The sequence below is a fragment of the Astatotilapia calliptera genome, chromosome 3, assembly GCF_964374335.1.
Source record: "Astatotilapia calliptera chromosome 3, fAstCal68.1, whole genome shotgun sequence".
In the NCBI taxonomy this organism is placed as follows: Eukaryota; Metazoa; Chordata; class Actinopteri; order Cichliformes; family Cichlidae; genus Astatotilapia; species Astatotilapia calliptera.
Window position 1 is genome coordinate 53,360,633 of NC_137424.1, and position 21,966 is coordinate 53,382,598.

Here is a 21,966-nt window from a genome sequence, read left to right on the forward strand (position 1 = left end):
GTTTAATAATCATGCAGACATCAACATATCCACAGCAGCAGTGTGACAGTGACGTCATGGCCGCTGATCTAGTGCAGTACATCTCACATACGGCCCACTTTGATCTTAAGTGGGCCGAAACTACAAAATTGCCCTTTCTGTCAGTGTAAAGATGTGTAACTACACGTTTAACCCCCTTCAATATAAAGAGCAGTGCAATATCAACAGTATTCCTCAGTTTTTCTACTCAATAAAGAAATGCTGCCATACTAAATGAAAGAAATCTGTCAGCACAAATAAATAAATCCGTAAAATTACAGACCAAAGCTCCCGTAGCTCACTGAACAGAAAATGCCCTTTCCCCCTGTGGGGAGAATATAGTGAACGAAACAGGAACCTTTCTGTGATTAGATTGTTTTTGTTTATCTGTTACTTAATTAATTTGTTGTAGTATGAATGGTAGTGGGGGAGTTTTTTAGAAAGTAGGAAATGCTGTAAAACCTTTAAAGTACAGTTAAAAGTCCAAAATCTGTGCCCTCGTTTCAAAGCTGTTCAGTTGGCCAGATTGGGGTCTTTGTCAGGCTAATTCTGGCCCCCGGGCCTTGTGTTTGACACCACTGATCTAGTACATTATCACTAATAAAGGGACAAACCTCAGCCTTTAGGTATGCAAATTTGCAAGTGTGCCCCCCACCTTTCCATCCCTGCTGTGTGTTTACAGCCCCCTCTTGATTTCTCACTGTTCCCTCATCTTTGGAGTTTAAGTAGTCTAACACACCCACTCAGACCCACCCTAGTCTCTTAATGGCTGCTTGAAAAAACTGAAACCTAAAGGCAATACACAGAAACACAGAAACTGCTGATCTGGACCCTCCATCCATCTCAGATTTAACCATTTATCCAAAGCCATTGAGTAACCGCGGTTCAGTTAAATGCATGCATGTCTTTAGACTGTGGGAGGAAGTTGGAGCACTCACAGAGAAATGGCAGGAGGAAAAGATGTAGACCTTGGAGGACATTCATGGATATTACAGAGAACGTTAAACTTTTATGCAGTGTTTTAAACTTTAATGGATTACTAAGTATTTCTAATCCGAATGACAGTGACTGTTATCAAGGGCACGCTCCGTTTTGCGTAACTATTTTCAAATCCCTGTAGAACTGCAGCCACATAAGCTAGCGCAATAAAATTTTTTGCATATGAAACTGGAGGAGTTGCACTTACATCTTATGCCATCAGTTTGTCACAGTTTCCTTTCACATATAGCTTTGCAAAAATTGCATAAAAAGCACTTATAGCAATAACAACATAATATTCCAGAAACAGGCTTTGCCGATCTGATCAGCTCTTCATAAAACGTCCTACCCTGGAATAGATGTCAGTGCTTACTATCGCATGTCCGCCATTACTTGCCAGAAACCGGAAATGATGTCATTTTTCTTTTTAAACCTTCAGGACCTTGTAAGCCTACACTCGTGTTTTTAGAAGTCATGTTGGACTTTATGCTTTTCTGTATCGTTTCTGGGATGCTTAGAACTTAAATTGCACTGCTGGAAATAGTTTTATTTTGATGCATATGATGTTTTTCTTGCATTTTGCAGTATAATATTTATTTTTGTTTTTCCTGCAGTGTATAAAAATTGGTGTATCTCAAAAATAAAACTACGAAGACACCCAAAATAAATTTCCTGTGGTTGGAAACTATTTTGTGCACCTTTTTTGTATTTACAGTTTTGAGAGATAAACCTCTTACATTTCTCTAACTAGAAATATATGTATAAAAACAAAACAAAAACGATTTTCATTTTTTTTGTAGTTTATTGCACTTTTTTGCAATTTATGTAGTTCCTATGGACTTAATGCATACATCTTATTAAAATCTGGGCTATAACGGTTGTATTGATGTATAACAACTTGAAATGCTCCCAAAAATGGCTCTACAGCATGTAAAAATATAAGATAACCTTGGCAGACTCTAATCTGACCTGTTCTTGAGTGTAACCAGTGGTTTGCACCTTGTTGTAAAGCCTCTGTATTTACATTCATGAATGTGTCTCTTGATTGTAGACGTTGACAGTGATAATCCTACCTCAGCGGTCCCCAACCCCCGGGCCATGGAGCGGTCGGTGAGGCCTCATGGTACCGGGCTGCGCGAGTTGAGGCAAAATTGCCAAAAATATAGGTCACTCGCCAAAAACCAATGGACTATAAAATATGCTGGAAAATCATACAGCTTCAGTATAAATTAGTTGAAGGCTCAGTGATCGATTTAGTTCATTAAAAGCCTTTGAAAACCACATAAAGAATGTTGTTGCAATACCTGTCATAAATAAAAGGCTGCTGAACAATAAACATTACGGGAAGTGTTTGTACTGAACTGAAAGTAACAGTAACATACTGGCACTCGACATACTGAGCTGTGAATGAGCACCGAATGCTGCTTGACTGCATCTGGGCACAGATGCAGTTAAAAAGCAAATCACATTATCAGCACCTCTGAATCGCACAGATTTAAAAGCAACATTATACTTAAAGTAAGTACCGGTAGTCTTTAAACCTGTGATGTCACTAAAGGTTTGGTCATTGGATGTAGAATAGGTCGCGATGTGACTGAAATGTAAAATCAGCTCATGAATTCCACGTCAAAGGACACAAACTGTGTTCCAAGAAGAGTCGCCTTTGATAGATGCAACCCTGGTTGTGTTTGTTTTGGATCATTTCCAACTATGCATCAGAGGAACTACCTGAGAAACCCTTTTTTTTCACATGTCACAAGCAGAAGTCATTTTCATTTCCTGGTAGCTTACGTGTCTTTAAATGTAAGAATTTATTCAAAGCAAATATTTTAAGGCTTGTACGCACACATTGTGTTGTCATGTACAGCTCAGTTACCCTCTTTGTTTACTACCAAGTGCCATTTTCACTCTTTTTTTTCCTTCCGCTGTCCACCTCTGCTGGGATGTCTTCCTCTCCTTTACCTTGCACGCCCTCAAAACGCCTAAACAAAACCTTTCCCATCCAAAAATAAACCTATGCAAAACTTACGCAGTGTCTGAACAGAGGAGGAGAAATCAGACCCAGGTATGAAGAAGAAGAAGAAAAGGAGTGGTGCAGGATAAATGAATGAGCGGTATGTCGCCCGTGCTGTTGGAGGAGTTTTAGAAGATGGGTTGGGGTGGCTTCCCCTCTCTTCCTTTACTTTCATTCTTCATAACTGCCATCTACACTTGTGTAGACTACACTACACTTTGGTGCAACTTATCCCAATTTATCACCTGAAATCCCAGCGTTACTTTTCCTGGTTGCCCATTAACCTCAAACCAGCAAGACCAGAGGGATCAAAGCCAACTTTTACACCAGTTGGACCTGATCAACGGCCTTGTAATTTCTCGGTCCGCCTCCGCGTGAACATTAATTTGTTGAGTTTCCCCCTCACTGTGTGTTACCACACAACAGGCAGAGATTCCCATAAGTTTTGTTCTTCTGTGTAAACTATGAATAAAAATATTAGATTGTTCGATTTGCTATCATTTGTGTCAGGACACCTCACAGTGTGCTTTTCCATACACGACTGACCTGATCTGGTAAGTTTAAAGGCCTCATGTGTTAAAACTGGTTAATGTGTAAGTTCAGCAGCTCTGAGTGGCAAAAATCGGAGAGCATGGAAATAAGATACAAATCAAAGTGTTAGTATGCTGATTTTCTTGCAGAAAATAGCCCGATCCCTCCCCTTTGCTTAGGTGCACCAAGCCCACATACCTGGCATCCATCTTTATGTGAGACTGCACAGCATTTTTATTATTTATGCCTCTTACTGAGAATGTATGTCACATTTTGGCTAACTTTACGTTTTACTATTGAACTCACATGCGTCTCAAAAGAGATGATTCACAAAAATACAGATGTGCATGCTCATAGAAACCCAAAGATGATGACCGGACAACAGCAGCTGAAGTAACAGTCAACAGTTGTAATACATGAATGTCAGAGGCTATTGAGGCTGTGGAGAAGTTTCAGCTAAGATGACCTGGGGAGCGTAATTCTTCATACAACTGATGCCAAACTTATAACCTGCGCAGGGTCTTGTCTGACTTTTTTGGGATGTGCTGTGGAGTTTTCCCCATGGATCGGGGGGACCCTTTGACACTTTGGGATCTTTGTGATGTCCTTTGCCACACTGGGGTTTGTGCTTTGCCTATAACAAATTGTCTCTGTTTACGTGGGTGGTACTTTTCAAAGTGACATCCACATTATTGGCAGGAACTAAGTTTCCCAGCAGAGCTTTGTATTCTAACAAGATTTTAATCAATATGTTTTTTTTATTGTTGTGGCTGAGTAGGTGTCACAGAGTGAAAGTTAATCAGAGTGGATATATGAATTATGGAGGGACAACACTGGTTGTGTAATCCTAGATGTGTTACTGTGAAGGAGCGTTTCTGTGGGTTGAATGTTGAACTGCCACCTGTTTGGAATGCATCAATATGTCTTGCTGAGGGAATCTGTTATTCCTGTGGGTGTTTGAAGCCAGTTCGGCATCAGCTAATGCAGAAGTCATCCAAACGTCAGTGGCTGTGGATAATTAATGAGTCCCAACCGCTTAATGGACACACAGCTGAACGTGTTGTCTAACCCACGTTTTAGCTGAAAACCTGCGTTCTTTTAGGACCCAAGCTTCACATTGTGTCATATTTAGAATTTGATTTGTAGAGATTTTCTCCTTTCTATATTTTCTTTTTACCCGATCTCTCTTTTTTTTTTACTATAGTTTTGAACTTTTTTTTTTGTGATAAGTGATGAGTTTTTTACAGCTCTGTGGAGGAATAATGGTCCACTCATATTTGCAGAATTGTTACAAATGTGGAGAAGTGTAAAAACACATATTGGGTGAAGAAAAGTGAATGTATAAGAAACATGGGAATCCCCAGCAGCCTAGACCTATGGCAGCATAACTAAGGGAGGATTCAGGGTCACCTGATCCAGCCCTAACTATATGCTGTCGCATAAACGAAAGTTTAAAGCCTAATATTAAAAGTAGAGATAGTGTCTGTCTCCCATTCTACTTTTTAATACTGTAGGAACCACAAGGTAGCAGTCTGAGTGCCAAGTGCTCTAAAGGGGTGATATGGTTTTGAGAGGTCTTTAAGATAAGATGGGGCCTCATTATTCAAGTAAGTATGTATGTATGTAAAGATGTAAGATGTATGTAAGAGAACATTGATCCATCTTTTATTGTTGATCGGTTTTGAAATGTATGACATGAACACCTTCAAGCTTGTGTATCCCACCAGAAAGCATCTGAACAATGTTGGTTTAGCGTGTTAACATATCAGAGGATGATGGGAGTTAGTGTCCTTGGTTTTTCCTGTGTTTGCTCCCAAAAGGTGAGATGCTAAACTAAGACTTAAGATATCTGAACACGCCATTTGTAAGTTATCCCACTTATCTTCAGTCAGCTACACACTGTAAACCCCAACAGTCCACCTGACTTATAAAGTTTGTGGATACAACAATTAAAATGCGTCACAAAGTTGAAACAACTTAAAACTTTTCTGTTCTCTTAACGATTCAAACAGTTATAATTGTACATGGCTTAGAAGTTAAGAGTAAATACTGCTTTTTTAATTATGATTTTTGAGTAAATGTTTTTTTTTCGAGCTCCGCATTTGTACGTCATGACGTCATGACGTTTTCTCTCTAACCTGAACGACGTTGACAGAAAATTCTGTTCAATATGGCTGCCCTTCTCGAGCGACCGGAGAGCACATTTGGAGAAACTTGTAAGTAAAACGGAACCTTCGTTATGTTTATTTTTTCCGTAAAAAAGCAAGTATATTAATATGTTGCAGCCATTAACTTGTTTTTGAATGCGCTGTTGTGTTAAACAGCACAGACCCAGGTAGTGAATTGTTGTTCGCTGTTGTTCGCGCTCTTTTTCAAACCGATGATATCGTCAGTTTTACAGTTTTAACCGATTAAAACACAGTTTTAATAAGAATTGCACATAAAGAAAGTGTCTTAGTGATATTTTAACGACCCATTGCCAACGCAAGAAAGTTGGCGTTTTTACAACAGCAGCCTCATTGTTCGGCCGGGTTTTTTTCTTCTTCTCATTAGCATCATTCAAAAGTGACTTAGCTAGCAGTGGCAACTGCTATCTTAAGCAGCAGCCTGTAAAAGAAGTAGTTTGTAAGTAGAAGTTCTGTGTAATATTACAAGTATCTCACTGATGTATTATGTACTATTGCATAACAATGTGTCTTTGCAAAGATTTATCCCGCAGTTTGGCTTGGTTTTTTAAAATAACTGCAGTGTAAATTCATATGTATTCTGTGCTTTTTTTTTTTCTTTTTTTTTTTTCCAACTTAACAGAATTTATACATGGTGAGACAATGTTGATTATATGGTAAAAACTTAAAACTAAAAGAGGGTTACTGTTTACCATGACTAAATGGAATGATGGCCTGTGACTTTGTAACATCTGAAATTCTTACCTATGTTTTGGACTGTTGGATGATCGGCCATAGAATTCAAGACTGCACTCAAAGTAAACAGCAGTAATTGTAAGGTTTTTTTTTTTTTTTTTACCATGCTAAGTGTTTATTTTGTCATGAAATGTACAGTGTACTTTTGAAATTTTTGAAAGCTGTAATGATGGCTGAGTATATAATTATCACTGACCAGTTCTATGCTGAACTTGACAGACACACACCACGACTTATGGCTCTATACAGACAGAAGGCTGCACGGACTGGCAAGATATCAGAGGCTCTGCGAACCATCCTGAATCATTATGATCTTCAGGTGAATATTGATAATGATAAAATTAACACAAATTAAAAGTTTCACTGATAAAAACTCAATTTTTCCTTGCTTTGAACATCTGTGTTTTATACAGATTACAGCTCTGATCTGGTATGTTACTTTAAAATACTGTGTAGGATTTTTGTCAAATGAGTAAGATACAGACTCTTTGTCATAAGAGACAGAAAGGTTGTGTCTTAAAAGAAATGTCTCCAAAATTATGTAGAGTCACATGTCATGCAGTTTCATAAACATGTATTCTCCCCAAAAGAATGACACCTGAAAACTTTGTGTTCAATGAACTTTTCTTTTCCCTTTTTAGGAGGCGCCTGATATCAACGTGAAACGCACTGCAGTGCTTCGTGCCCTTCCTGTATACCTGCGGGAGGAGGACCCAGAATTCTTTAAGACATGTAATGTAAGTGTATTTTTGCATCACTTAAATTCTGCCAGTGAGATAAAACACCATGGATTTTTTTAAATACAATTTAATACCCTAGCAGCTACCAAATTGTACAAGCAAAATACCCTCTCTTTAGAAAACCCTCACACACACACACAGGGTCAGGAGCAGGGCACAGGCGTATCACAGCACTTCGGCTATGCTGCAGGTGGCCCCAAAAACAAGGCTGAAGTCAAGATTTAGTTTCTTTTTGAGATAAAGTCATAAAATAAAAAATGACTTCTTTTTTTTTTTTTTTTTTAGAAAAATAACAAACATACTAATTATGTAATGCAAGAAGCTAACGCGTTAATGTACATTTTTCAAAAAAGTAGAGTACCCTAACCCGTTACAAAGTAACCCACTACACTGCTGAATTTTTTTGCTAGATTACAGGTCTTGCTTGTCACATTCTCTCAAACCAACCTTACTTATTGATACTGTGTCTATTCCAGGCGGACACATTGGATGAGTCGACCCTCATTGACACTCCAGTTGCCCTTCTCACAGTGGTTACCGACGGCGCTTCCCAGACCAGTCCAGTCCATTTTACTTCCTCAAGCATGGCCATTGTGGTGGAAGGCGACTTGGTGATGCGTGATATTCCCAGATTTGCAGATGCATTTGCCTTATTGTTTGGCTTGATCTATGCTCTGCATTTAGACTACCCCAGGAAGCTCGTTCACACATTTACCTTTGTCCAAAAAATCTTCATGGGGCTTGTTGACGGCAAACCTCTGAAACCCTGCCTACATGCTCTTAAAAATGATTTGTTGCTGAAAGAGTAGTTCTGGAAGGAATATAAGGCAATGTTTGTTAGGACATGCACTCTGTTACTGAGCACTTTGTTTTAAGCACTTTAAGTTTACTACAGACTTTGGGTGGATTTAACTCCATCAGTTTACCTAACTTTGCTCTGGTTATTTGGAAGATGATCATCTTTATTTGTACCCATTTTATAAAATTGTTTTTCATTTCTTTTTCAAACAAAAGTGATTAGTATTTGACTTTTTATTTTGAATTTATGTATTTTGAGAAAGATGCAATTAGGACTGATGTTGTCCTTTGTGATTTTATAAAAAGATACATGTTCTACATTGAATTTATAATGCTCACTTTATGGTGCCAATGTCCATGTTAGTGGTTTTATAAAAACACTAAGTGATGTTTTTACATTTCCATAAAAAATGTTAAATAAACAAAATGTAAAGTAAATGAATTTCTCTCATTTTTTTTACTAGTCTACACTCAAACATTTAATAATAAATTTCTTTTAATTAATAATCATATAATTTGCGTTTAGTTTGTAATATAATTGCATTGTGTTGGATCAAAATAGTAAACTACAAAAAACACAAAAATATTAAAATTAAAGTATATAGTTTTTAAGTAAAGCTCAATTAATAAAATAAAAATATAATTTAAAATTTTTAAGTTAACAATAAATACAAATTTTGAGTACCCCATACTTAGAAAAGATGAGTTTGTGTACTTAAAACTTTTGAGGTAATCAGTTTCCACAAATGTTTTAAGTTCAGTCAACTGATTCGGGTTTACAGTGCAGCAAAAATACAAAATAATTATTAATATTTAAAAATACTCCCTCTGGTGTTTTATAGGTGGTGAATCCAATTTCAGGCTCATCACGGCCACTATTTTTACTGACCCACTTATTTTAATTTCTTTCTTTACTTTTAATCCTCTTTAATCGTCTTTGCCCGTCATATATTATTGCAGTAGGTCAGTTTGGGTACTTCATATTTATAGCCTTTGCTTTTTTTTTTTTTTATATATAACCATAGGTAGGAGCACTGGTCAGGTAGCATACCTGTGTGTGTGTGTGTGTGTGCAGTTGTTGACAAGAAAAGCCTGCCGTGGCACAGCATATTTTTCCAAGTGTTGGGTGTAGCACCGGTGAAGTATATTTTGGTTTTTGACTGACAGATGCACAATGTTTCTCTTTAATCCTGAGAAGAAATGTAACAAAGGGCCTGCAGGAGAGATGAAACGAAATGAAAAGAAAAAAACAACGAGTTCGACAGCTACAAGGAAGAGGCACCGGCTACTGTCAGCACTTCTTAGATACGTCATTTTTCATGTGGGATTTATGAACGTCTGTGTGGCGCTCTACAAAAACAAACTAAAACCGACTAATGGCTAAACTTAAACTGTAAGGGAGAGGAATTTACTTTAATCCTCATATTTTTGCAGTCTCCGTGACTCAGTAAAAGAAATCTTGTGTTGTGATATTTCTATTGGGAAGTAAAAGGTCAACAAGGTTGTCAGGCCATAAATCTTTAGATTATTAACTGATTATTAATTCATTTACTATATATCCATCAGTAAAGACTTGTAGTTCTTTGTATATCTGTAGTGTTTGTGTCATTTGTGTCTTTTAAATGCTTTCAAATTCCCTTTTTGTTCATTTCCTTTCTGCAGTGTGATGCATTGAATCAGAATCACTATGGCGTATTTATTCAAACCTTTGCATTGATAAGCTTTTCCTCTGTTGTTCTTCTTTTTATTTCTGCCTCATAGAAAGAAAAAAACAAACTGCTTCAGCAATAAATTGTTCATTTTGAATATAATATAAATGTGCATGAAGGATTACTGAAGTCAGTCCAATTCAAACACTTCACACTGTTGAGGAAATTTTGACAAAAGAGACCAAAGACCAAAATACGGACTAAAGTGTACACTAGTGGTTACTCTATTAGACTCTCTGTCAACAAAGTCAACCAATCACATGAGCATCAGAACCGGGAAGAAAACAGGCTGGGATTTTCTTACATAACTATCTCTAGGGTTTACAGCAAAAGTATCTGAATCTGAAAAAGAAAACGTGAGCATGCAGTATGCAGTGAGCATCTCTGAATGCTCTTCTGCACGGATTAGGAGGCAATAAATCAGCAGCAACTGTGTGACGCTGTTGTGTTAATATGGACCAAAATCTCTGAGAAGATTTTCCTCTGAGATGTTGTTAAAGCAATGCCATGAAAAAATTAGGTCAGTTCTGAAAGCCAAAATGGTCCAACCAAGTACTAGCAAGGTGTACCTAATGAAGTGGCCAGGAAGTGTATACTACAGTGTCCCAGTCTAAATCTTTAGGACTGCTCCAATAATAATCACAGTATTTCACTGGTACGCTGATAGACTCTGATAAACTAGAACATAACCAATTTCCTTCTTCTTCTCCTGTTGGAGCTGTTAGAGTAGATTTCACTGTTACATCACTGTTATATTAAAAACAACATTTCTCTGCATAATTAGCAACTACTGTCCTACATAATATAGGATAAAGTAGTTTTCTGCTAATAACACAAGACAGTCTGAAAATCTCAACAGTCATCACAACACTGTTTATTTTAATTACAAAAGGAAGGCTGTATAAACAATAACCTGGAAGAAACTATATTATTTGTGGACAGGTTGTTTCTAGATTATATGACTAACCACATACAAAAGGATAGTAGCCTTTATTACTGCAGCAGCACATGACTAAACATAATGACTTATATGTGCAAGGAAAAAGGGAAGGTCCAGAAATTCAGTCATTATCCAGGAAAACAGCAGATTTGCTCGTCGGTCCAAAAGCAAAAGGTGGCGCTGTTGAGCAAAAAAAAAGTGAATGCAGAGAAAAGTTGCTCAGTTGTGAATCACCAGAACTCATCAACATGACTTTCTTATTTCTGTGAATTTGTTGTGGGTGTTACTCCACAGCTAACCCAGATCAATAGATCCTCCGTCCACACAGTGTTTTCACTTCCTGCCTGAGCTAAAGTCTACACTATTTTATCCTTTGACTGTTTCTAACTAATCTACATAACTACACTGTGACAGGTCAGATGACGATGTACGAAAATTAACATTTGTGATAATTCAACATTTTAGAGACTGTTCAGGAGTCAACATTACAGAATGGTTTTGTTTGTGAGTCTTTCACACCAGACCATTTATTTATATTAATTATATTACAAAAGTTGATTTTATAATTAATAATCAGCATTTACATCAACTTGTATGCTTTTCCACATGAAAGACTAAGTTCAGCGCGGTTTCCCTGAAATTACAGCAGGCCGTTCTCACTCCCGAGGCTTAACATCCCGACGATTTGGAGAACGATTCGCTGTGTTTACAGAAAGTCAGTAAAGGTCAACACTGCCACCTGCTGGCTAACCTGCAAATTATCGCATACATCTGTACATAAAATGTAAAAGCACAGCTTTAAAGTCCATCACTGGTCATTTTGGAAATTGAATCAACAAACTTCTTTATTTTTTTGACTGCACTTTCAACTGGTGTCAATATCCTACCATATCTATCTATCTATCTATCTATCTATCTATCTATCTATCTATCTATCTATCGATAGATAGATAGATAGATAGATAGATAGATAGATAGATAGATAGATCTATAGATAGATAGATCTATCGATAGATAGATAGATAGATAGATAGATAGATAGATAGATAGATAGATAGATAGATTATATACACACACACACTTATAATTCAAATTAGTTTTTACTGTGCTGTTTAAAACCTAAATCTAATGATGGAACTATGTCAACTATATCCCCGTCAACATCAGCAAGTTTATTTATTTGATGATTTAAAAAGAATCACAAAATGATCAGTTCAATAAAATTAAAATCAGAAATGATTCATGAGATTTTCCAACAAAGCAGACGCCTCCGAGAAATGAAACTGCAAACAGAAAAAATACATTTTTAACAAAATCATGAGCAGTTTAGCCAAGCATAAAGCCTCAATGTGGGTGGAAGCGGCAAAATCCCGCATGAAGTCTAAACTTTACCAAGTAAAAACAAAAATATAAAAAACAACAAAAAAACCTTTGGTTATATATGAAGGTCTTTCCAGCACACACCATGTCATTTCTGGTCTTTGGGTTAGGCTAAAGTGTAACGGGCTAGTAGATGTAGCTAGCAGCAATCTTCTCAGCAGGAAAAGCAGCATATTAAAGAACTTTGAGAACTCCAGCCTTACTTTATCAAATTCAATCTTAAACACAGAAATGTTCTAGAGGAACTCAGGTCTGCAACAAAAGCTGCCTGAGCCTGTCCTGCCAATCATGGAGATGCACAGGGTCTACAATTGATTGCAAAGGGGACCACAGCAGTTAGCACTACAGCCTCACAACCAAAAGATCCAATGTTCAAATTCACTCTAGGATCTTTCCTTGGGGAGTCTGCATGTTCACATATCTGTGTTCTCTCTCTGGGTACTCCTGAATACATGCATGGCTTTATGTAAGATGGTGATTCTAAACTGACTGTTGGTATGAACGTCTGTCTCTCTGATGACTTGGATAATTAGGAGAAAATGGACTGAATAACTCTGAGCCCTGCAAACCCCATTTGAGAACCAGTGCTATAAGGGGATATGAGCAGCATGATAACTGTGAAATGTTTTTCTCTTCCCACACTGACCTTTTTATTGTTCGCTTCTTGCATGTCTTCTGTCAAGGATTCAGAGGACCTATCTGTCAGTTCAATGCTTCGCTACAGCTCCTTATTGTTGCAAGTGCGTGGACAATAAGATTATGCGCACACAGCGACAGTCACCTTAAAAGTGCATGAAACAAGGTGCTGCAGTAATAAGGAGAGGTAGTAAGACACTGTAGTTAATGCTGGATGGACCTGGCCCATCCAGGTCATCATAGTTCTTCAGAACTCTAGAAAGCTCTCAGATGAGAGGTGAAACGTCTTCAAGAAACTAAAGTACAGAAACTTTTCTTTCCAAGCTCTTTAGATTTAATTATGTTTGATAGAAAATGTTGTCCAGCATAATATAGTGTAGCTTACATAGCTCCTGAGGTTATTGAGGGACTACAGATATGTTCTTGTCCGTCTTGGAACTAGACGTCAGCACACAGTCAAAGAAACCTTTCAAGACTGAGTGTTGAATACCTTACTATGTGACATTTGACTAATTTTACTTCCAGAAACTCATACATCATCATACATCAGTTTCTGTGAAGACGTGTGCGTGCCAACAAAGACCTTTTGCACATACAACAACAATAAACCATGGTTCACTCCTAAACTCCAACATCTTTGTAAGGCCAAGGAGGACGCCTACAGAAGTGGTGACAGGGCCCTGTACAAGCAAGCCAGGAACACACTGACCAAGGAGATCAAAGCAGCTAAAAGCATCTACTCCCAGAAGCTGGAAGAACGGCTCTCAGCCAACGACCCAGTGTCAGTGTGGAGGGGCCTGCAGGAAATCACCAGCTACAGACGCCCCCCACCCACTATTGAAGCAAACAAAGACCTGGCCAACGAGTTAAACAGTTTCTACTGCAGGTTTGAGATGGACAGACTCCCACGCCCCACCCTCCCCTCCTCAGGGACATTGCTTCAGACATTGACCCCCAACACACCTTCCACCTCTCCCCCCTTCACCCTTCCCCTCCCCAATCCAGTCTCAACGACCACCCCCACCCTCCCCAATCCAGACCAAACGATCACCCCCACCCTCCCCAGTCCAGACTCAACGACCACCACCACCCTCTCCAATCCAGACTCAACGACCTCCACCACACCTCTCACCCCCCTTTCCTCCTCCCTGAAACTCAGAATACACACCGAGGATGTGAGCCGACTATTCCAGAAACAGAAGCCCAGGAAAGCCCCCGGACCAGACGGCATCTCACCCTCCTGCCTCAAAACCTGTGCTGAACAGCTGGCTCCCATCTTTACTCGCATCTTCAACAGATCCCTGGAGCTGTGTGAAGTTCCCTCCTGCTTCAAACGCTCCACCATCATCCCTGTTCCCAAAAAAACCCACCATCACAGGACTGAATGACTACAGACCTGTCGCCTTGACGTCTGTGGTCATGAAATCCTTCGAACGACTGGTGTTAGCCCATCTGAAAGACATTACAGGCCACCAGCTGGACCCTCTGCAGTTTGCCTACCGGGCAAACAGGTCGGTGGATGATGCAGTGAACATGGGGCTGCATTACATCCTGCAACACCTTGACCGCCCGGGAACGTATGCCAGGGTCCTGTTTGTGGACTTTAGTTCGACTTTTAACACCACTGTGCCTGAACTTCTCTCCTCCAAACTCTCCCAGCTCAGCGTGTCACCAGCTATCTGTCAGTGGATCACCAGCTTCCTGACAGACAGGAAGCAGCAAGTGAGGCTGGGGGAGATCACCTCTGAAACTCGGTCCCTCAGTATTGGTGCCCCTCAAGGATGTGTCCTCTCACCACTGTTCTCCCTCTACACTAACGACTGCACCTCCAATAACTCGGCTGTCAAACTCCTAAAGTTTGCAGATGACACCACTGTCATTGGCCTCATTCAAGATGGTGATGAGTCTGCATACCGGCAGGAAGTTGAGCGGCTGGTACTCTGGTGCAGTCAGCACAATCTGGAGCTGAACACTCTTAAGACTGTAGAGATGACAGTGGACTTCAGGAGACATCCCTCAACTCTGCTCCCCCTCACCATATCAGACAGCCCTGTGTCAACTGTGAAGACCTTCAAGTTCCTGGGTACAACCATCTCCCAGGACCTGAAGTGGGAGACCAACATCAACTCCATCCTCAAAAAGACCCAGCAGAGGATGTACTTCCTGAGACAACTGGGGAAGTACAGTCTTCCACAGGAGCTGCTGATCCAGTTCTACACTGCGGTCATTGAGTCTGTCCTGTGCTCCTCCATCACAGTCTGGTATGGAGCAGCCACTAAACAGGACAGGAGCAGACTGCAGCGGACTGTACGGGCAGCAGAAAGGATCATCAGTGCCCCCTTGCCCTCCATCCAGGATCTGTACCTCTCAAGAACCAGGAAACGGGCAGGGAAAATCATCGCAGACCCCTCACACCCTGCACACAGACTTTTTGATCTGCTGCCCTCTGGCAGACGGTACAGAAGCCTGCAGACCAGGACCACCCGACACAGGAACAGTTTCTTTCCCCTCGCCATCTCCCTTCTTAACAGTTGACCTGTCACACTGCTCCCACTGCCAGACTGCAGCTGCACCTTATGTACATTTTGTAGTATTCATTCCACTTCTGTATTTTATGTATATAAGTTTAGATTTGTTATTTATAGTTGGTTTACACAGCTTTGTGTATGTACGGTATGTGTAATGTGTGTATATAGACACGTGTGTGTGATTTATATTGCTGTGCTTGAGAGCCACCATCTACCGGAACCAAATTCCCTGTATGTGTCTGCACATATACTTGGCCAATAAACACGATTCTGATTTTAGCACCTCACCTTCTTTTCTACATCATGTGGTACCATGGTGATGTTCTCTGATAAGATGTGAATGTGTTTCGTAGTACAGAAACTCAGAATAAAACCCAGATTCTGCTCCATAGTCTAGGCCTCTGGTGTCCTTGCAGTAAAATGAGTGATCCTTCCTGTTTATACTTCACTTTATGTGATCATATGCAAACACAGCCTTTCTTAACATTTGATTTAATTTTCAAAACACTGCTGACATTCCTCTTGCTTGACACAGGAAAGGTTTCTTGCTTAGAGATGGTAATAAAAAATTGCATATCAGGATGTTATAAACTTTTCTGGCCCTTACCAGATCTTAAAATTAGGTAAATGCAACATCAGATGAACAAAAACACAACATATTACAACATGACATTGTTTGTTTAATAAAACTAAACCGAAATTCAAAAACAATGTGTAAAAAAAACAAAAAAACAAATGCAGTCTATGAATCAGTAGCTTGTAGAACCACCTTCAGCAGGAATGAGTACGTATGCACTTTAGCAGCCTCAAATCACTGTAGAGGAATTTTAGCTCACCATTCTTTACACAGTTAAAGGGTTCAGAGCTGGACTTTAACTCTCTGCAACACAAGACCTAGTTTCAGTAAAGACAGACAGATGGCCTCACATTTGAATAGTTTGGTACACACTACCATGTCTGACAGCTGATTGGTGTTTCTGCTGATGCTGTGCTCGTTTTCTCCAAACATGGTGCTGTGCATTATAGCTAAACATCTCCACCTTGGCCGGGTCAGAAGTCTTGTTCAGATACACTTTAATCAACCTAAGCCATGCTGTCACATTGTTTTTAGAAGCAGAAGAGACTTTCTGCTAGCAACCCTTCCAAACAAGCCATACTCGTCAAGTCTTTTTCTGTTTTTTGTTTGTTTGTTTTTTTGCACTCTTTGAACATCGCACAGTCCGACCTTGGGATCATGAGACGTCAACTTCTGGGAAGCGTGTGGCATTGTGTTAACTCACAGGTGAGAGCTCTGGACCTTAAAAATGGTCAAACCTCTGCTTTTATAGAGGTCCACACACATGCTGATGATAAATTAATCAAATGAATTTGACTAGCAGGTGCTGCTAACCTCCTGCATTTTGGCTTAGCTTCTGTTAAATTGGGACAAAGTGTAGTAGGCCGTGTGTTTTTACACATCCAAAGTTGCCTTTCCCCATTTTTAACAACTGGTGAGGACCAGATGATTATTTTATTATGTCCTGATATAAAAAAAAAAAAAAAAAAAAAACCCTTAGAATTGAATGAGGATCTGCTTTTTTACCATTACTACAAACCCGTCTCTTGACATTTCTAACATATACATGACTAATTTTAATTATTTTGATTTCTTCCATTTGTCAAAATTAATCTGCCATTAGAAGTTCTTACAAATGCTGTGGTCCTACTGAGGTTTTGCCATTGGTTTCTGCAGGAGAATGTACTCAGCAAAATCCCACACAGCTCCCGATCCCCTAGAAAGGGGGCAGATGTACTTTGCAGCCTTTGAGGCCAACTCTGGAGCATCCCCGGGTACTGCACTCAAACCTGCCAGCTTCAGCAATTTCTCATCTGCTTGATCAAAACCTGAGGGGGGAACAGAAAAACATAGTGAGGCTAAACTGAAATGATAACTCTCAAGAAATAAGAGTGCAGTTGTTTTACCCATGAATGCCACATGTTTCCAGTCCAGACTCTTGTTCTTCATGACCTCTTGCAAATCGTTCAGCGGCTTCTTTCCCACCTCCATGACCTGGCACCCTGTCCTTTTTTGAAGTTTGGCAGCCAAAGACTGGGCCACAGCGTCATCACTGGAGGTCAACAGAATGACCTTGTGAAACAAGACAGAGGGCAGTTTGTGGGCAATGTTATACATGACGGGTCAGTTTACTCAATTCTGTTCAGACAGCTGATGAAAAAAAAAAAAGCCAACCTCCACTTGTTTTTCCTGCAGCATGTGAATAGCAGATGTGTTTCTGGTATTACTAGACAGAGCGTTGATTCCTTCTGCTAAACATGCAGAAACATTGCAGAACAGCAGGCGGACTACCTTACCGGGGTACCCGTACCTGATTGAGGAAGCACAGATTAAATGAAAAAAAAGGAGTCGATAGTTGATTAAAAGCAGACTGAGAGGTGCTTCTCACCTGAGAACCCTCTGTTCTGCAACAGGCCAGTCGATGTCTCCATCTATGTCCACACTGAACTCCGGCAGCATCTCATAGTAGATCGACTTACCGCCCTAGAGAGGTGAAAATGCAAGGGTGAGAAAAATATGCAGTTACCTGAATGAAAGATGGTGTAGTTTCATGCACTGGTACTTGAGGCACAGTTTTGCCCCATTACCTGCAACTGTCCCGTCTTAATGAGATCTTTTGTGGTGAAGTAAAACGAGCCATTCTCACACAGCTCTCCGGGCCAGTCCTGACGCCGCGGCCGGTTGGCTGGGTCCAGATTTATAGCCTCAGTTTTTTCATCAGCTAGGAGGAAAGATGCTCAATTACATAAATTGAAGGATTAAAAGCATATGACTGAATAGAGTTTCAAAAATCAAACATAGTGGAAACTCAGGCTATCATTGCAGCAGCCGTGTAACTAAATTTGGAAAGAGGAAAAACATAAAATGAACCTAATAACAGAGTTATCGGTTGTTATCAATTTGATAGTGAGTGCTCATTTTCTGTATTTCATGTATCCAGAATTTTAAAAGCCAAGGCAAAACCTTCATCACTCAGGACTAGGATCTTCATCTCGCCGATCTTTCCATTTTTAGTTTCACCTTCAGGTAATCAATTCTTTCCTCTATTGGTGAAGTGGTACTAGCTACAACATGAGCCCAAAGCATTCCCGATCCGTACTTGTGTACATAAGTTTTCCATGAAAATGAGAACAGCACGTTGCCACTCCTCAGTCCGCCAGTCTTCCTGAAAGCCTTTTGCAGTTACACCAGGAGTTCAGATTTCTAGTGAAGAACAACAAGCAACTCTAAAAAGATTTCTTGATCTTCCAGACATCAACTAATGCAGCATTTATAGTCCTGCATTGCTATAAGTCTTTGACTAGACAGTGAGGTTGACTGTGCGCATTTAGGGATTCCTCATATTTGAGGCCAAGCCCCTCTAAGACAGTAAACCACTTTAGCATGTAAAGTTGGGCCTGTTGTGACAGACAACCTACACACAATACCACCATAACAACTGATATCTAATTAATTAATTGATGTCACTCTAATATCTAAAATTCAAAGGATGTGAGTGATCAGTTGTTTGTTCAGACAGGAGAATATTCGAGTTGCATTGGTAGGATTTGTTTCATCCCAGTTAATAAGTTACTAAGGTGGAGGTCCACTGGCACATTCAAAGTAGGTCCACACTGACAAAAAAAAGAAAAAAGATTTTGCAGAACTGACAGACTGCAACTTGTAAAGATATGCACATAGATCTATTTAGCAAAACAACAAATAAAACATCAACGAACCAAGACTGTCTAAAATTACTTCAAATAGGCTGTTGTAATGTCATTTACAGATACAATATAATGTCAATATTATTCACTCACTTATCCAAAAAATTGAATTCAGGTGTATAAAATCAAACACCTACTATTACACCTACAGGATGCTACCTGTGCAGCAAGTCCAGTTGTGAAATTTCCTTGCTATTAAATATTTCACAGTCAGCTGTTTGTGGTTTTATATCCAAGTGGAAGCGACTGAAAGACAGCAACTCGCCTACAAAGTGGTAGGCCACATAAAATCACAGAGCAGGCTCAGCTAATGGTGAGGCACACAGTGTGCAGAGGCTGCCAATCGCTTCAGACCTCCAAACCTAACATGGCCTGTAGACTAGCTCAAGAACAATGCATGCTATGAACAACTGTCTGTGAACTCAGCATGCACATAACAGTCAAACATGTGTTAACTTACATAATTCATCTACCTCCTTCCACCGAAACTGGTGTCTCCTGACCACTGAAAAGACGGAGTCATAGCCGTCCTCTGTGATCTTTTTTAAGGCCTCCTTCACATCAAACGGGTGGAGGCACGGGGATGTAGCCTGGATGTTGCAAACTATATCCACCTCTGTGAAAACAAAAGCCAAAGAATTTTCAACTGTGTGGCAGAAGAATGATGCTCGTGAAACAACAGCGTAAAAACTGATTCTTTGACACGTCAGCAGTTTTGCGTGATGGGGAGGGGCAGCTGTGGGTTGCAGGTGTACCTACCATTATGGTATTCGAGGAACTCTTGGATAGTTTCTAATGATGAAGTAGAGTCTCTGGAGACTTCAGGACTCCTCTGGTGCACCTGAGCACCCCATGCCTCAGCAACTTTCTTAATCTCGGCATGGTCCGTTGATACCCACACACTGTGAAAGAAAAGACGCATTGTTGTTGTTTTTATTGCATTTCACAGAGGCATGTTGCAACAACAAGAAAGTTGTAGAGAGCCCTCTGGTGAAAAAACTACACAATATAAACACTCATAGCATGGTTGAAGGGTGCTTCTCTTCTTCACGTTTCATTTTTATTTATCGGACACTATAAAGGCCCATACTGACAGATGGACAAATTGATAACAGTGGGCAAACATATCCACCAACAAATAAGTCGGCTGAGTAACCCCATCACTCAGACCGCTCACACATGGACTCTATACACACACATAGTCCTTTGCGCTACTTCTAAGCACTTTGTTCTCCAATTTCTCCCTTTCTCTTCTTTTATAAATCCCTCTTGATTGTGTATATGACGAATCTGTGGATGCAACACGGAGAGTGGAATATGTAAACAAATCTAACCAGTAATAATAACCCGTAAAAAACATTTAGCCTGGAACACAGACTCAGAGTAGATTGATGAGCCATTCGTTAATACTTAAAGAGCCACCTATAAGAAACAGGGAAATGCGCAGTAGGGTACAATGAGCATCCCATGTGGATCTAATTTGAACTGGTGGTTCCACAGGGACATGGAGGAGTCTCGAGTCCAGCAGACACAGAGATATGAGCTCCTTGCAGCTCTAATTCAGTTTGAAATCACCGTCACACATTTGCAACGTACCTATCAAACACTTCGGAGTCCACAGCAGCCCTCAGCACCCATCCCATGAGGGGGACACCGGCTAAGGGCTTGATGTTTTTAAGCGGAATGCCTTTGCTTCCCCCCCGTGCCAAAATGAGAGCAGCTACATGTCTCTTCTGGTTCTTGTTGGAGGAAGCAGCTACTTGTCTCTTCTTCTGTTTCATGTCGGAAGAAGCAGCTCCGTCTGCATCGTTGTCATCGTGTCTTCGCTTAGCGGACATTAAAGCGGTTCTTGTGGTTAAAAACAGACTTTTGGGGCAAAAGGGAGGAAATGAAGCTGCTGGAAACAAATTCTTCTTCTTCTTTATAGGGTTTACTGGCGGTTAGCAAACAGCAAAATGGTGCATTACCGCCACCAAGTGGCGTGGAGTGTGGACCGAAATGACAGAGAAATAAATAAAAAAAATCCTCCCAAACAAACGAGTCTGCCTTAAAAACGAAAATATGGCCTGCTAGCTTTCACTCACTGAGTTCTTGCGAAATAAATCAACCAAGTCCAGTTTTACTTTAATATCGTCAAGCTTTTTGATCAGTTGTCTTCTTTCATCATCATGCTTCTGACACTGCAATAAAACATGCAGTCACGCTTCGCTGTAAAGGTCTCGGTCGTTGTGTCTTTGGGCGAGACACTTCACCCGTTGCCTACTGGTGGTGGTCAGAGGGCCCAGCAGCCTCGCCTCTGTCAGTGCAGCTGTGGCTACAATGTAACTTTCCATCACCAGTGTGTGAATGGGTGGATGACTGGATATGTAAAGCGCTTTGGGGTCCTTAGGGACTAGTAAAGAGCTATATAAATACAGGCCATTTACCATTTACCATATTACAGTCCCATTTTCCTGTATGGCTCTTTCCTCTTAAAAATAACCTGCTGCCCAAATCTAAGTTGTGATTTAACTGTCTCATCTCTGCTGTTTTCCTCTGGATTTTGTAAAACCATCTTCCTTTTCTTTCTTCGTACCATTGCTTTTGCCACCTTTTCTTCATTTTCTGCTTTATTATGCCCTTTTTCATTGTCCCGCTGACACCGATAACCACATCCTCTGAAAGACTTTTTGTGGCTTTCATACGCTTTAACTCCACAGTGTGCTGGTACCCAAAAAAGGTCTCCTTAAGCCAAATCAAGTGTTTTGTGAATTTCTATCAGGATGTCTGCTCTGCTGTCTGAATTACAGCACTGTAAACCAGTTAATGATGAACTTGACTCTAGGCATATCACTGCTCTTTATGGCCTTGTGTCTTCTCTATTGAGTAGGTAAAAGGTATTGAAAGCATTTCACCTGTGTATACTGATGCCCCAACCAGAGGCCGATATACTGGGGTGGTGTGTGGCACCCAGGTTTTGCATATGACAATATTGCTTATTAATATAAGCTAGCACTAAGACTTTGAGCTTA

The 21,966-nt window shown here is 40.1% G+C and overlaps 2 protein-coding genes across 4 annotated transcripts; one reads left to right on the plus strand and one right to left on the minus strand.

Moving 5' to 3' along the window:
* The first annotated feature begins 5,472 nt into the window (after positions 1–5,472).
* Positions 5,473–8,438, plus strand: LOC145425476 (uncharacterized). 2 transcript variants are annotated; one of them, XM_080298540.1, is made up of 5 exons: positions 5,473–5,757; positions 6,505–6,540; positions 6,682–6,781; positions 7,104–7,199; positions 7,679–8,438. In XM_080298540.1, exons 3-5 carry the CDS (start codon positions 6,698–6,700, stop codon positions 8,009–8,011), a joined length of 513 nt encoding a protein of 170 aa, XP_080154666.1. In that variant the 5' UTR covers positions 5,473–5,757; positions 6,505–6,540; positions 6,682–6,697; the 3' UTR covers positions 8,012–8,438. The 2 variants fall into 2 exon arrangements, with proteins under 2 accessions (XP_080154666.1, XP_080154665.1); XM_080298539.1 differs by lacking the exon at positions 6,505–6,540 and having other exon boundaries at positions 5,477–5,757.
* Positions 8,439–10,563: 2,125 nt separating this feature from the next.
* On the minus strand, positions 10,564–20,902 carry LOC113019041 (N-acylneuraminate cytidylyltransferase-like). 2 transcript variants are annotated; one of them, XM_080298532.1, is made up of 9 exons: positions 20,552–20,902; positions 19,715–19,857; positions 19,416–19,571; positions 17,837–17,970; positions 17,638–17,732; positions 17,424–17,559; positions 17,156–17,321; positions 16,883–17,077; positions 10,564–10,829 (listed from the first exon to the last, which is right to left on the minus strand). In XM_080298532.1, exons 1-8 carry the CDS (start codon positions 20,791–20,793, stop codon positions 16,896–16,898), a joined length of 1,254 nt encoding a protein of 417 aa, XP_080154658.1. In that variant the 5' UTR covers positions 20,794–20,902; the 3' UTR covers positions 10,564–10,829; positions 16,883–16,895. The 2 variants fall into 2 exon arrangements, with proteins under 2 accessions (XP_080154658.1, XP_026018306.2); XM_026162521.2 differs by lacking the exon at positions 10,564–10,829 and having other exon boundaries at positions 15,670–17,077; positions 20,552–20,901.
* Between the last annotated feature and the right edge of the window lie 1,064 nt (positions 20,903–21,966).

What these genes read in the sequence shown, in the direction of transcription:
- LOC113019041 (XM_080298532.1), bottom strand. Translation starts at nt 20,793, where the DNA reads ATGTCCGCTAAGCGAAGACACGATGACAACGATGCAGACGGAGCTGCT. An exon ending in GACTCCGAAGTGTTTGATAG is followed by an intron (nt 19,858 to 20,551) that starts GTACGTTGCAAA and finishes TTTCTTTCACAG; the next exon opens with TGTGTGGGTATCAACGGACC. An exon ending in GAAGGAGGTAGATGAATTAT is followed by an intron (nt 17,971 to 19,415) that starts GTAAGTTAACAC and finishes CTTTCCTCCTAG; the next exon opens with CTGATGAAAAAACTGAGGCT.
- LOC145425476 (XM_080298540.1), top strand. Translation starts at nt 6,698, where the DNA reads ATGGCTCTATACAGACAGAAGGCTGCACGGACTGGCAAGATATCAGAG. An exon ending in TGAATCATTATGATCTTCAG is followed by an intron (nt 6,782 to 7,103) that starts GTGAATATTGAT and finishes TTCCCTTTTTAG; the next exon opens with GAGGCGCCTGATATCAACGT. An exon ending in AATTCTTTAAGACATGTAAT is followed by an intron (nt 7,200 to 7,678) that starts GTAAGTGTATTT and finishes TGTCTATTCCAG; the next exon opens with GCGGACACATTGGATGAGTC.